The sequence below is a fragment of the Dasypus novemcinctus genome, chromosome 3 (assembly GCF_030445035.2).
Source record: "Dasypus novemcinctus isolate mDasNov1 chromosome 3, mDasNov1.1.hap2, whole genome shotgun sequence".
Lineage (NCBI taxonomy): Eukaryota > Metazoa > Chordata > Mammalia > Cingulata > Dasypodidae > Dasypus > Dasypus novemcinctus.
The window spans coordinates 165,538,975-165,554,667 of NC_080675.1; the positions used below are offsets into that span (position 1 = coordinate 165,538,975).

Genomic DNA, 15,693 nt, shown 5'->3' on the forward strand with positions numbered 1-15,693 from the left:
GACCAGGAATTCAGAATGTGCTGCTCTTCCTCATTCCCATCTCCAATTCCAAAGGCACCTGGGTAGGTGTGGCCTCAGGGACCCGGAAGGCTTCTGGGAAGCCAGTGGCTGCCAGGCCAGGGCCTGCCTGGTGGCCTCCAGCTTCGGCTTCAGTCCTGCTCTGGCCTCATGTGCTATGATGAGCCAGGGAAGCTTCCTGGCACCCCTCATTGCTAGGTTTGAGAGAAATGTTAAGAGGTTTCCTTCCACCTGTCTTGGGTGAGGTGGCAGTCAGAGCACAACACTTCCCTTCCCTGTACAGAGGTGAAGGCCGTGGTCTGAGTGAACCAACAAGAAACCACCGGCACAGGAAACCCAGCTGGTGCAGATCCACCAGGACAGCCCACAGTGGATCGATTTCATTGATTTTTTTCCTTCAGACAACTCTTTATAACCCCACTCAGAAGGCCAAGAGAGGAAAGGGTGGTGTGGCCGCCCCTTACCAGTTTAAACAAGAACCAAGTATCCCTCAGAGGCGCACTTAGCTTCCTGAAAACCGCAGCTACAAACTGGGGCATTCCAGTCATTCCCTTTCCCAGGGTGTGAAGTCGGAACCACAGGGTCTCCACAGGCTGCAGAGCCCCTCACCCAGCCCCAAATATGATGTCTTTCCAAGCCAAGGCAGCAGGCAGAAACAACCATAGGAATAAACAGTCTTCTGTAAGCAAATAGCTTACTTTTACATAATTGCACTCCAGCCTCTAAGAAACTTCTCTGGGAGAATGAGTCCCGTCTTCTAGGTGGCACGGGTGAATGGATTTAGCATTTGTGAAAACTCTAACAGTATAAGAACTCACTCCTGGAAAGTCTAGAGAGAAAAATAGCAACTTTCAGAAGAGAAATGGTGTGGTAAAAGAGCCAAAGGCTTCTTGATTCTCAAGTTCCTGAAGTGCTGGGTTTACAGCAGGCCTTCTCAGAGGCTTTAATATGCTAATGATAACCTCTGGGAACCTCCAAGACGGTTTTGGAGTCCCAAGTTTATTTGGTGAGTGGGTCTCTTCAAGTAGCTTATGTACAACTCCGGAGGAACAGCTCTGATGTAGTGGCCCTTGGTGGTGAACCCTCAAAGGCTTCCCCACTGCCTTTCAACTGGGTACCCACATTAGAATCATCTGGGGAGCTCTAAAGACATCCAGATGCCTGGACCCATCCAAGACTCGGAATCAGAATTTTTGGGGGAAGGGTTGAGCCTGGAGGAGGTTAAAGAAACTCCACTGCTGATGCTGATTCAAAGTCCTGGTCAAGAAACAACAATGGCTCTTAAGATAAAGTCCAGCTACTTCAAAAGGTCCTCAATCATTCATTCATTATTTTACCAAAGACTTACTGAGCAGCCTCAGGTACCATGAACTCTGCTTTGCTTGGGGCCTGAGCTGACCCCAGCCTACCTTCTCATGACCTTTTCTAAATAATGTTACACCCCCAAGAAGGGGTCTATTTCCCGGCCATGCCTTGGACCTCCCTGTCCCCATGCCTTTGCTGATGACAGCATCTCGGCCTGGAAGCCCATCTCCTCCCTTGCTCCATGGGGACCCTGCTTATCCCTCCAGATGGTGCTGAAATGCTACTTCCTTCAAACATCTATATTCAAATCCTCCCTCACTGGAACTATGCACACCCCTTGATACCTTCTGTGATCCTTGCTACTTTTCATCTTTGTATTCTAGAATCATTTCCCAAGCGGCATAGCATTATGTGAAAAAAGAGTTTTGTAGTCATGTAAATCTGAGATATATGGAGTAAAACAAAGCCAGTTTTCTGTAGAGCTGGCCCTTCTCAGAGCCTTTAATAGGCCAATAGAACTTACACATCTCCAAGAGCGCTTCTCAAATGTTTTAGGCCATGGAACCACTCCCCTTTTTGTCGTGGAGGTTGACTGTTTTTCCCTGAGCCTCTCAGAAGACTCAGGCTCTGAGGACCCTCCACTGGGAAATGTGGATCCTACTTATTTCTTTCCTCCTTCATTCTACAACACTCGTGGGATATCCATGTTGTACCAGGAATCTCGCTAGGTGCCTTCGCCTGTGTTTATCTCAGTTGCTTTGCTGAAATAACCTGAGAAGAGGAGCCATGGCTTACTCATGCCCCTAAACCTCCTCCACTGGGCCCCCAGCAGGCCTCATCAGTGTAGACAAGAATATAACGGAGCTACAGACCAGTCCGGTTCCTGGGAAACCAAAGAAACACCTCTCCTGATATGGTGGCATGTCACCCCTTATGGTGGTTTGGAGCTGCATAGTCCCCAGAAAAACATGCTCTTAAACCTAATCATTGATGTGGGTGTGGACCCATTGTATGTAGGACCTCTTGATGAGGCTACTTCAGCTAAGGTGTGTTCCATCTCAATCAGGATGCATCGTAAACCTGTTACTGGAGTCCTTTATAAGTGGAAAGAAATTCAGACAGATAGAAAGTCACGGGAAGCAAAAGCTGAAGGTCAACGGAACCTGGAAAAGCCCCAGGGGGGTGGCCAGACAAGGGTGGATGAATTGTCATGGACAGAGGAGCCCAGGACCAAGGATCACCGGCAGCCTGCCCCAGGATGCCAGTCTTTGGAGAGGAAGCATTGCTCAATGACAACTTGCTGTGGACTTTCTCTTAGCCCTGAAACCATAAGCCATTTTAAGCCAGCCCTTTGCATGGTATTTTTTGAGCAGCCAAGGTAACAAAAACACCCTGGTACAGGATTCCAACCATTGGAGGAGAGCAGATGATTTTCTTTGCCATAGAATCAAGAAAGAAGATTCTCACAGGAAATCTACACAAGGGGCGAGCACATACTGAAGACATACTGCATCCCTGAAAAACCCTCAGCCACAGAGCCTGCAGGAGGATCCTCAGCCCAGCAGTTTCCTCACAATTACATTACGCCGGAAGGCGCAGGCCCCTAAATTAAAAGGGCAGCAGAAACCAACTGCTAACTGGTAGAGGATGGAAGAGGCCAGAAAGAGTCATATAAGCCAGAGACACGAGCTGGATCCTGCAGTGGGGCAGGCCCACAGCCCCTGTGGGACGGTGAGGGACACACAGTGGGCGATGAGCAAATAAAGCCACCGAGCTCCAAGTTGCCAGCGCCCACCTGCTTCGGCAACCAGGTGGATGGACCCTCTGCGCTTCAGAGATGCCTAACCCCTCCCTGGCACAGGTGGGCCACCTGTGGGCTGGCTGGGGTGTCAGCACCTGTGGAGTTCCTGGCAAGCCTGTGTCTGTGGATGGGTTGAGCGCAGGCCAAAATGATGGGGAGTGGGACTGGGGGTGAGTGTGGGTGGGCTCCAAGGAAAGCAGCAGACTGCGCTGGGTTTGGCAGGTGGTCATCTAGCGATCCGTATAGTCCTCAATTTATAGATATGGACTGAGCACGGGCTATGAACCAGGGGCCAGGAGCACAAATGGATTCAGGCTTTGCCCTTGAGGAGCTTATGGCATAATGGAATAATTAAGCACAGGGAGGTAAAATGATGACCCTGATCGTGGCTATCAAGGACAGAGAGCGACATACCTTGGAGGTGGTGCAGATGGGGTCAGGGAAAGCCTGCCTGATGGGATGCAAATGCCAGTGGGCGGGACAGGACATGCCAAATCCTGGGAGGAAGGGAGCCGGGGGGAATTGACGGACTTAGAGGAAGCTGGTTTGGCTGGGCCGGGAGGGCAAAGGAGCGAGAGGCTGAGGCTGGACATAACTGGGCTCGAGGTCACAGGACGCCTTTGGCTCCATCCCTTTATGCAGGAGATGCCAGGTGATCTGATGGGTTCTGAAAAGATCACAGTGTGGATAATGGCCTGGAGGGGTCAGGCAAGAAAGGGGGTGGTGTGTGGCGAGCCCAAGAGCAGCTGGAGAGATGTTGAGGTAGTGAAACCAACAGAACCTGGTGGCGGGGGCGGGGGTGGCTGGTTGATGGCATGGAGGAGTGCGAACAGGGAACCAGGGTGGGAAGGTAAGGATACAGGCAGATTTCAACTCCTCGGGGAGGGCAGCCCTCTGGAGCCAGCAGCTTTGCATTTCCTCTTTTGGGGTAGGGGGACGTGGAGCAGATAGAGCCCGCGTGGTTCACACTCAAGGAAGGGCTTTTATTACATTCATCCCAGACCCATTTTTCTCCTGCCTTAGTCCTTTCATTACCATCTGGGGAATCCTTGCAGGAAACAGTGGACAGAGCACGTGACCTGGAGTTGGGAGAGCTGGTTCCAGTCCTGCCTGTGGCATTCACAGCCGGGAGGGCCCTAACCCATGGTTTAACCTCCCCGAGCTTCAATGTCCTTGTCATGGCACCACATCGGCCAACTGTGCAGGCCCAGCAAGAGGTCCACGCGAGTGCTCGGGAGTCACGGATCACCCTCCAAATTTTGACAGAGGTTTTTGAGACTCTGTACCTGAAGCCCTGCCCCCACTCCACCAGCTGGGCCCCACCTGCCCGTCTCCCAGGGAGGCTGCCTTTTTTGGGACAGGCAGGCACCACTTGGCAGTCAGTGCGAAGGGCTTAGAGATGAGATGCTCACCTTTTGATGGCTCTGCTCTCCTGTCAATGATCAAAGGCCACACTCCCCCTTCATATTTCAACCTTGGGACAGTTGCTCTCATCCCAGCCAGGAAATTCAGAGCACGCTGACACCTGAGGGCTATAAGTGCCTGGAAGGCCCACTGTCTTAGGGTATATCTGTGCCAATGCAGAGGGCCACTGGAGTTTTAGTACATTGCTGGAAAGTCAGTGCACGCCTGCAGATGCCACTGCTTCCCTAAGAATCTGTATTGCCAGAAGAGGCAGCCCATTGTCATAGGTAAGCATAAAGACACTGGGGCTTCTGACTGGGCTCAAATGCCTTTCCATTGCTAAGCCTCGATTTCCTCATCCGTTAAATGGCACCAAGGCTGCAGAGGTGCGGGTGGATTAAATAGGCTAGTGCACAGAAAGCAGACATTAAGTGCTGTTGTGTGTGCGTGTGCACATGCTGGTGAAGTTAGCTGGCAAGAAGGTGCTCATTTGCTCATTCATTTATTTGACCAGTGTCACTGATACTGTGCCAGGCATTGTGCTATGCATTGGGAACGAAAAGATGGAGAGGGTCCTCCTGGAGAAAACACCATCTTTTTGGCAGATCAGACAAATAACCAGTCCACCACAATAGTGGAGGGACAAGGGCTTTGCAGGGGCCATGTGGATGATAGAGGAATTCACTCCCCTAGCACTGGGCGTTACGTGGGGTGTGTAGAGGGGCTGCTGGGAGGGCCTCCTGGAGGAGGTGAGGACTGAGTCCAGGCCAGAAGGAGATCAGAAGGAAGGGTGTTCTAGGCAGCAGCAGCAGCAAAGCGAGTGCCAGATGTACCCCAGGGACAGTAGAGCACATGAGGGGAAGGAAGACAGATGTACGGCTGCAGGGGTGGCCAGGAGCGTGCCCGGGAAGGACTTCCAGGACAAGGGACACCAGAGACACTTTCCCAACGAAACACAACAGTATGGACGTGAGACTTCATACACTTGCCGCTACTAACACCCCTCCCTCCCCGCTGGTCTAGCCTTTCAGAAACAATTCTACAAACTCTGAGCAGCTACTAGATTCAGGACGCCACCCGAGAGCAGGCACTGCCCTCACACAGCTGACCGCACAGAAATGGGGATGAGAGGACGTGAAGCCAGGGAGGGGAGGAGGAACGGGTGTGTGCGGTATGTTCAGAAGGACGGGTTGACAAGCTAGGGTGACTGACTAGCAAGAGCTTTAGAGCAGGACTTAAAGGAAAAGCTATTGGGAGGCACAGTTGAGATGCAGAACTGTGCATTGGCTTGGCAGGCTCCCACCTGGGGGACACTGGAATTTAACAAGCCTACGGGTTTGCTTCCCTGCTGTCTGCTTTGCAAAACAGTATGGGGCTATCACCCTAAGAGGAGAACTCCAGGCTTTGCTGACATGAAGGTGTAAGAAGTGACAGCTTCTCCACACAATTCCAGATGAGATTCTCTCATCCTCTCTAGGTTGCAAACCCAACTGATGGTCCTTGTGCCAATCAGACCTTCCAATCCCATTTTTTGGAGGAGTGCCCTGAAAAGTGATCCACAGCCCTAACTTCCCCTAACACTGAAGCTCAGCTTCCTTACCTAGAAATGGGAATAAATAATGAAACCAACCTTCTGCAGCTGCTGTATGGGGAGACCAGATGCCGTGGTTAAAGCTGAGGGGACTTAGGGAACACGACCAAGGTTCCATGTGTAGGAAGTGCTCCAGCTGGGATGTGAACACGGTGGGTCTGCTGCAAAGCAAGCAGCACCATGGCTCCCCTGGAGCAAATCCTCTGTGGGGAAGGATGCCTGGGCAGATGGAAGGGCTGAGCTTAGTGCAAGGTCAGCTCTGCTTGGGTCTTTGCAGAGCATGGCATGAGACACAGACTGATGGCCCAAGAAGAAATGCATGTGCAAGCCCAAATGAAAAGGATGAGAGATTGCAACGGATAGAGCTGTGTGTTGGTTCCTATGATATCTCCAGACCTGCTCAGCTTATTTGTACCTATAAATGTGTGACACACTGCATGGAGACCACCAGGACTTTCAAGGTGGCAAATGCGATAAAGAGTACGAGGACACCAAGTAGCACTGCACGGAGCTTTCTGTGTAAATGTCTGTGTTCTCACGTGGCAACAGAGAGGATGTAAATCTCTCCCCATACTTGCTTGCGTACTGTTTCTTGGCAGACTAGCCACTTCATTGTGTTCTGGCTCCTGGGGATTTTTCTAGGAACACTGCCTTCCTTTCCCGCCAGAGCATCCTTTCTGTCTGTTAATGTTCCTACTGCCTCTGGGAATTGCTCATTCTCAATTAAAAGCCGTTCTTTTTCAGAAGTGAAGCTCGTGTGCCTACTGGTTATGTCTATGGTCTAGCGTATCCCAGGCCCCCTCCACAACTGCATACTTGACATCTCAACCACTGCCCATGCAACACTTATCGCATTATTAATTCGATGTTGCATGTGGCATGCCTCCCCCTCCTGGAACATAAACTGCCTTAGTCACTGCTGTCTTCCCCGAGCCTGGTGGGATCTTAGGAAATACCGATCAAATTGGCCAAATGAGTTAATGAGTGGCTGAATCATAATCTGAGCACTGCGACACCACGGCATCCCCCAGGACTCAGCTCAGCTCCCTCTCTGAGGAGGCTTTTGCCGACCACGCCCCCTCGCCCCCGCCCGTGTCCCACAAGCTCTTCTGCACTGGTCTGTTTTCCTTTCATAACCTCTGTGCCTCCTCTTACTGCATATCCCATCTCAGGGGCTTGCCTTCTTTGGCTGGCTGGCCTATGCCTACATGGGATGGTGCTCTTTGATGGCAGAATTGTAGCTGTTTCATCTCTGCATCTCCGGAGATGAAAGGCGTGAGATGGATGGGGCAGCTCTTGCAGTCAGAGCCACAGGAAGATAGGGTCATCCATCCTGGGGGGACGAAACACCCACAGGCTGCCACCACCCAGGGCAGAGTGAGACCCATCCCCACACCATCCCATGGTCTTTGTGCGGGGCTGGCGGCTGGGTCACTCTCCAGGACAGGCTGTGCGACTGGGGGAGCAGCAGGACCAACGTCCAGCCACTGGGGGCTCCTGGAAGTGAGCCTGGATGGGAGGGAGACAGTGGGGAAAAGGAGATGGTGGTCTTCTGTTATTACAAACAGACTCCTGTGGATCCAAATCAAGGCCACCTCAGAGAACACAAACTGCCGGTCCTTCTCATCTGCCAATGCATTCTGGAATTTTGAGAGATGAATTTGGAGATTTTCTATGGACAATTTCAAATTATGACTTTAGCAGAAACCATAGCAGGTGATGGGGTTGGACATGACATGAAGTCATTAAATTAGTCTCTCTGGGGAAATAGCACCAATTGTTTCGATTACTCATACACGGTAACTGACAGTCTTCTTCATGGCTTTCATTCTCCTGACACCACTGTCAGGAAGTGTATTACAATTCCACAGTGGTGGAGATGGTGCCTGCAGGCAGCGAAGGAGAGAACAGGACCCGGCCACGACTGAAGCTCTCTCTATGATTCTCAAGCCCTTTCCGTGGAAGATGCACCTCAGTGTGCAGAAACTTGGGAGAGAGACATTGGCCGTGATCAAATTTCTAAACAGAGCACTAGCCTGGATTTGCACTGGCTGATGGCGGCTCGGCCAAGCCTGCAGGTTCCTGCAAAAAAAGTGACTGTTCACCTTTTGCTCATCTCTTAAAATCCAGCAGGTTCTTCAGAGAACCTGAGGAAAGAGTCCTGGGAATTAGGCAGGGAGGGGGCCTGCACATGCCTACTGTGGAAAGGTTGTAATAGCAACCTAGTGGCTTTCGAGGCCACGCGGATATTTTTCCTGCCCTAAATGGAAAGGACCTGGCTGGGGAGGTACCTGGCATTCTCATTCTGCCACTGCTTGTGTGTCACCTTCTGGTCAGAAAAGCTGCATTTTTTTCTTCTTTTGAAAGTGATAGTGAGAGCTCTGCTGCATTCTGAAGTGTGACTTTATTATTGGGACTGGGCTAAAATCTTTTTTTTCTGAGGACCACATCTTTTACCTTTAATGGAGAGGAACAGAGGGACAGAGTCAATCGAAAGAAATGCACTTTGGAGGTGGCTTTTGAGGCATGCCTGTGTCAGGTAAAGGGCGCCAACTTCAAAAGCCCTTTGCTGCTTCAGTTTCAATGCTTTAAAAGTCGCCAGAAAGAGGTTGTTTTTGTTTAAAAAAAAACACAAAAAACTCTTTCAGAACTCTTTTTAGAGTCCCCTGTAGTGTCTAACCCCCTCCTTTCCTCTTTTGTTCTTTCTTCTACAGGTACTTAATATTTCTTGCCTGCCAGGTCCTTTGCTAGCCACGGGGGGGTGGGGGGGGCTCTGCTGGGGGAGATGAGTTTGCTGCCCCTTCAGGAAGCAGTAGTTACCTTCCTTTTGTTTCTATTAATCAACTCGGGTCATTCACTTCTCCGGAATAAGTCAAGCACAGAAGTGGGGGGAGACACAGAAGTGGCTAAACCAATTACTATTCACCCTTTGCCTCATGACCCACCCCCCCCACCCCCACCCCCCGACACCCCAGCTTGCAGCCCCCACAAGGCGAGGCGGCCCTTACCTCGCAGCTGCTGGAAGCAGGAGGCGCTGCTGTCCGGCTCCAGCGGGTGCCGCAGGACCCCGTTGCTGGGCTGGGGCCGCTCGTACTCTCTTTCGGGGAGCATGGCCTGCTCGCTCTCCAGGGCGGGGTCTGAGTGCGGGGGCAGGGACTGTGGAAACCCGAACATCAAGAGGGAAGAGAAGAAGAGTAAGGCACCGCAGAGCAGAAAGCCACCCCACCAGGCTCCGATCCAGCGGGGGTCGTCAGGAGTGATGTCCAGGTTACCTGCCAAGGGAAAGAGCACAGTTTAGGGGGCAGGGCGGGGCTGAGCGGGGGGCCCTACTCGGGTGACTGATCCCGAGCACACTGACGGCGACGGTGCTTACCTTTTAGCGGTGCCGGGAAGACCGAGCGAGCCCACCAGACAGGAAGTGCTCGGGATAATGCTGGGCCGGTGACCGAGCACGTCAGTCCACGTTGGCTTGTTATCTAGGGCTAGGAGCCTCTGATTCCAAGCTGCTAGTGGACACACCAATTCGAACCTTGTGGCCTGCGGTATGGGGCCAGGCCTCTGTCGGGAAGCTGTGCGTAAAGGCAATAGGCACGTGGCTTGGCTGCCTTGCGCTGTGCTTACTTTGATTTGCCAGCTGATGTTGTGAGGTCATGAACTGCAGCTCTATCCCTTGATAGTGTTTTTTTTTTCTTTCTTTCCAACGGCCTTGCACAGCAGCATCCTCAGATGAGCTGCTTAGGGATGTCCTTTTGTTGAACACCCATGTCCTAGGAGCATGGAAGGAGATTCCTGGAGACATGGGCAATGGTGCATCAGCTAGGACTAACAGGGCTGAGGGCCTGGACCAGACAGACGGACAGGCCTGGGAAGAGCGTGCATTTATGAAATGCTCTCCCTGAAGACTCTTACTTAATCTTCAACTGACATTCGTGAAAACGCCAGTCATCATTACTGAGTGTTTACTCTGCAACAGGCCTTCATCAAAGCACTTCCTTAGCCTATCGTCCTGGTAAATCATCCCCTTAACCCTATAGGGGGGTGCACGAATCCTTATTGCATAGATGGGGAAACTGAGGCTTAGAAAGATTTAGAAACCTTGCTCAAGTATTCAGAGTTGAAGATTGCAACCTGAGCCTCCAGCCGCCCAAGTCCATGCTCTTGACCTCTCTGTTCTTCTACGTCTGATTGCCTGGACTTTGTTTTGGGCTACCTAGAAGGCCCGGGATGAATGCCTGATTCCTGTGCTCTGTGTAAAGGGTCTAAGACACCAACTCCACTGGTGGCTGACAACTCCGCTTTGGAACATTGGCGGTCTCTGTCGTAGGGACTTTGACATGAACCCCACAGCAATAAGCAGGCATTGCAATGGACCAGGTGCTTTCCCGTGGCTGCACCTCAGCTCTGCCACTTACTTGCATGTCCTAAGGGGCAAGTTACTGGACTTTGTTTTACCATTTGCAAAATAAAGATGATCTCCAGCTAGAGAGTAGAGACAATGAGCAAGAATCACCTGGCACCTAGCAGGCTCTTTGTATGTGGTATCTCTTGTTATTTACACGTTCATGCATGTATATATTTATGTTAATGGGAATTTCAATTTATGGATTTCTTAAAAGGGTATGGCCTGGGAAACGCATGCTGATCTTGAAAACATCTTTATGCAAATGAGGAAGGAGAAAAGGAAGTAAAATTGCCTCAGGTAGCTAAGCAGGGATGTTTCCACCTGTCACTCACTGGGTAGATTCTTCACCTGCTGCCAAGCAATCAATGAAAACAAAAGACGGTAAAAGGAAGCTACAGAATTCTCCTCCATTGTCTACCAGCTCCATGAAGGAGGAACTGAAAAGCTGGCAGCTGTGAGCGAGTAAAGAGAGAGAAATCTTGGCAGTTATTTGGGGACCAAAATTAGTAATGCGCAGAAGTCATATTTTAGTTAGGAAGTTACCGACACTGCTGTGTGTGTGAGAAAACATCCCTGGGAGAGGGGCTGCCGCGGGGGAGGTGGGTCTGCGTGAATGTGTCATCTTGCTCCCTGCAGGTACCTGTATGCGTGTGGAAAGCCAATATTTGCTTGCGATTTCTACAGCAGGGTAGAACACGCCAAAGTGCGTCGCCATTGCGGGTGAGGATGGGGAGAAGGGGGCTGCACCACGGCCTGCAGAGGGCAGGGCTCTGTAGATCCAGGACATCATAGCTGATGGCTTTGGGAAATATTGCTCTTTTAGTCTCCACTTCAATTTTCCAGAGCACCGGAGAGGGAGAGAAAGAACACGCTGAGGAAAAACCCCTGCTTTGAGCAGCTTTGGAGTGTGCTGCCCTCAGGGTTACAGGGGCTTAGTGAGTGGGGGGCTGGTGGTACCCTAGAAGGCTACATGCCAGTGACTCTATTCTGGGAAACTTCTAGTATTAGTGGTATTGAGGGGGATTTCTCTTTGTGGACCAGCAGAGAATGATGTGTGGACATTACCAGCATCTGCTTTCACATCTCCTCTTCTGGGGACAAGGAGGTCACACCTCCCTCATTCTGTGAAGTTAGGAGTGGCTGTGTGCCTAGTTTACCAGTGAAATGTGAGCAGAGTTAACTTGTCACTCTGCATGGAAGTACTTGGGAGCCGGTGGCTGACTCCCTGTGTTCTCTTTCCCTGCCTTGGGGACCTTGGGAGCATGTGAAATCTTTGTAAGGTGGCACGAATTTCAGCCACTGAGATTTGGGGGTTGTTTGTTATGGCAGCATAACCATGCTCATCCTGGCTAGTACAAAAGGCTTAGGAAATAAAAGTTCATGCTCTTTTAGAACAGAGGCTCTGGGAAGTGGATTTGGGTCAACAGACAGAGCATTTGCCTACCACATGGGAGGTCCAGGGTTCAAACCCAGGGCCTCCTGACCCATGTGGTGAGCTAGCCCACATGCAATGTTGATGTGTGCAAGGAGTGCAGTGCCACGCAGGGGTATCCCCTGCGTAGGGGAGCCCCATGTGCAAGGAGTGTGCAAGCCGCCCAGCGTGAAGAAAGTGCAGCCTGCCTAGGAGTGGGGCTGCACACACAGAGAGCTGGTGCAGCAAGATGACTCAACAAAAAGACACAGATTCCCGGTGCTGCTGACAAGAATACAAGCGGATGCAGGAGAACACACAGTGAATGGACAAAGAGAGCAGACAACAGGGGGGGGGGTGGGGTGGGGTGGAGAAATGAATGAAAAATAAATCTTAAAAAAAAAAGAACAGAGGCTCTGGGAAGATTTGGGATAGCATATTGTCCTAGGTACCGCTTGGGAGCAAGGCTTGAGATCTTCTTTGCATCTCTTTCTACCTGGTTCCAGTAAGTGTCTTCCACTTAAAAAAATGACTTCATTTTCAGCCTTGTGGGGAAAGCTGCTGTTAGTAAGATGCTCAGAACAAAACGTAAAAGCACCAGTCAGCCTTACTTATTCAGATGCATTGAAGTGCCAATGAAACTAGAACCATGGATGAAGGAAGTTGTGGAAAAGAATGGGGATGGGACAGTATCCCAGGCTGAGGGGACAGCCAGAGGAAAAGAACGATGTATCCAGGGGACTGGAGAGGACAGGCTAACCTCTCTCCAGCTGCTTGTCTATCCCTTCGCTGCTACAGACACCGAGGAAAGATGCTGCTTCATTCTCAGGGGAGTTAGGTGAAGGAGAAGGAGAAGAATGGGAGCGGAAGTGGCACAAGGAGAGCTATCCACTGGGTGCCCCGCACTGGCAATGCCTGCTGTTGTGAGGGCAGGCTCATCTGGGCATCTACAGGCTGAGAAGGTTCTCCTCCTTTACAATTTCTGTTTTTTTCCTAATCCCTCCACGCTTGGAATTTGACTTTTGGACTATTCAGTGGTTTTGCTGGGTAAGATGAGTATGCTCTTGGCAGCTATTTGCTCCCTCTGTTGAAGGTCAGATAAACATATGGGGCTCACTGAGATTTCCATCCATTTCCGAGGACTACTATCATGTGAGGGGGTCAAAAGAAAAATCCCTGCGAATAGTGTTACACCAGTTGCAAACTAACCAACCAACCAACCCATGAGGATGCCTGAGCCTGTGAGAGGGGCAGATCCAAGCATATCGGGGACATTTCCTTCTTAATCCTGGGCCATACTTTTGGGTAAGAGATGGCACAGTTCTCTGGGTATTTGCCTAAGCAGTTTTGTGAGACTTTTGCTATGGGACTCAAGAATTCCAAGAGTATCATTAAGTTGCAAACGTAATTAGAAACTGGAGACAAAGAGGGGCTGGGAGGGGGTGCTTTGGGAGGGCAGCGTGGAATATGCAAGATTCCAGCTGCTGGGCTAATTAGTCTAGCAGAAAGGATGCTGGCCCTGGTAAGAGCCCTCATGGTGGCAGAGCAGGAGGTTCTCAGCTTGTTGACCTTTTCTGTGAAGCAGAGATGGCCATATTTTGTTCCAGCTGCACACGTCATGCATCCAATTGCAGGGCCAGCTGGTTCATGCCTTAGGATGAGTCTGCAGGGAGATGGTGGTGAGGTCAGGACATCCCAGTGAGGCCTCTGTGTATGCAAGGAGGCAGCCTTCTGGCTAAGTTCCTGGAGATGATTCAGGGAAGCAGGCTGCTCAGTTTCGAGTAGGGCTCTGGAGTCGTACCTCTGTCCATTCTTTACTAGCTGTGGAGAGCCTCTAACATTTATTGTGTGCTTACTTTATACCAGGCACTATGTTAAGTGCATTTCATGGTAATTCATGTCCTCCAAACACAGACCTATGAGGAGTAAGGCACCCACGGTCACAATGTGGTACAGCCAAGACCGAAACCAAGGTCTGCCTCCTGTGCTGGAACTCTTAACCACTGCTTCTCCTGTAAGATGGGAATGCTCATAGGAGCCACCTTCCAATGGGAATGTTCTGAGGTTCAAATGAGGTAATCTTTGTAGAGCCTCAATAAGTGGTCAGTCCATGGTTGCAGCGGTCATCCCTATTTGTCTTCTAACAAATCAACGTGATAAAGTTGGCTGGTTCAATGCTTGGGGGCATACTCTGCTGCCAAGTCCTTCTTTTTCCAGGCCCTGCTCTTGACTGGGTCTTGGTTTAACAAGGATAATCTAAAAAAGAAATTCTGTAGGCACCATCATCCCTTTCCCTGACTGTCAGGGGAAGCATCTAGATCTCCTTAAGAAGATGGGCAAAGAGAGCTGCAGGGGATCAGACATTGATGAAAGGCCACAGTTGCACAGTTGACAGCTCCGCTGGTCAAGCCCTCCAGGCAAACTTCCCATGGGGTCTCCCCTCCCACAATGTGCCCATCCTAGAACCAAACACCACTTTGAACCCAAGCTATATCTACTCATAGACTTTGACCAGGTTTCCTCACTGGACTTTCCCCCTGAATCCTGTTCTCTCAGCTGCTGCCAGACTACCTGCAGCTACACTCTCTTCCATCTGCCCAGCAACATGGGCTGCCCATGGACCTCCTTTGTCCACCTCCCCATTGGCTTTTCCCAGTCCCCCCCGCCCCCGCATCTCTCAGTAGAGATTTCACAAACATGTCATTAGAGCCTGACACCTGTATGTTTGTGCATGAGGTCACGCTCCCATAGATCAGACAATCCTAAAGGAGTGCTCTGTTTTAGGTTAAGTGAGAAAAAAGTAGGTGAGGGTCATTAAAGCATTTAGAATCTCCTCCTCAAAATAGTCAAAATACACTCATAAACTAAAGGACAGGTTTCAATCACAAAATTAAGAAAAAAAATTAATTTTTCTGGAAACTGAAGAGTTCTGTGGCTGACTCCCTAATAGAATAAATTACATTCTTCTGCCCTCTACTGGCAGATAGCATGAACCTCACAGTGCCTTCAGCAACAATGCATCCCTCCATTCCTCAGAAAAGGCTGGGAAGTCCACCTGCAACCTGTTAAGGGGGAAGTCTGCCATGAGTAAGGTGCCCAGACTAGAATGGAGAAGCACCATCTGCCTCACATACTTGGATGCGTCAAATTGCCAGTGAGCCTAGAACCTTGGGTGAAGTCACTTCACATGGCGTCTTGAAGGCTGAAGACAGTGTTGGGAAGAATGGGGTGGAGGTGGCATTCCAAGCTGAGGAAAGAGCCATCAATGGCACGACATTTTTGGGGACCAGCTAAGTCCCCTCCAGCCACTTGCTTACCTGCTGGTCATTTCAGACCCTGAGAAAGTCACTATTTCACTCTCAGGAGAGAGTTTGAGGAGGGGGACTCAGGAGGTAGAAATACCCCTGCCCTGCTTGGTCAGGAGATTTGGGTTTAGTATATATATATATATATATATATATATATATATATATATATATATATATATATATATATAAGGCCCTTGTATCAGTCCTTTTCCTCTCTGGGCCTTAGTTTCCTCACCTGTAAAATGAGAAAGTTGGAAAAGAGTAGTGTCTGAAGTCCTTTCCAGTGCAGATAATCTGTAAATCTACAGGCCTTGATTTGATAGGGCCACTCTCTGATATGCTGAGAGGCAAAATCTCCTGCCCGGTCACCTTGGCGCCCTTTCAAAGAGGCTTTCCCCACAGCATGGGAAGCAAGCCCCCTCCCCTAACGGCCTTTTGCTCTTCTTGTGTTGT

General features: G+C 50.4%; 1 protein-coding gene across 2 annotated transcripts in view; it reads right to left on the bottom strand.

Annotated features, from left to right (window-relative positions):
• Positions 1 to 15,693, bottom strand: part of SLCO3A1 (solute carrier organic anion transporter family member 3A1) — a 295,681-nt gene that overhangs the window by 53,484 nt on the left and 226,504 nt on the right. For both annotated transcript variants that reach the window (XM_004468091.5, XM_004468090.5), the window contains exon 4: positions 9,128 to 9,391. In XM_004468091.5, coding sequence (XP_004468148.2) covers positions 9,128 to 9,391 — 264 coding nt within the window. The remainder of the gene's footprint in view (positions 1 to 9,127; positions 9,392 to 15,693) is intronic.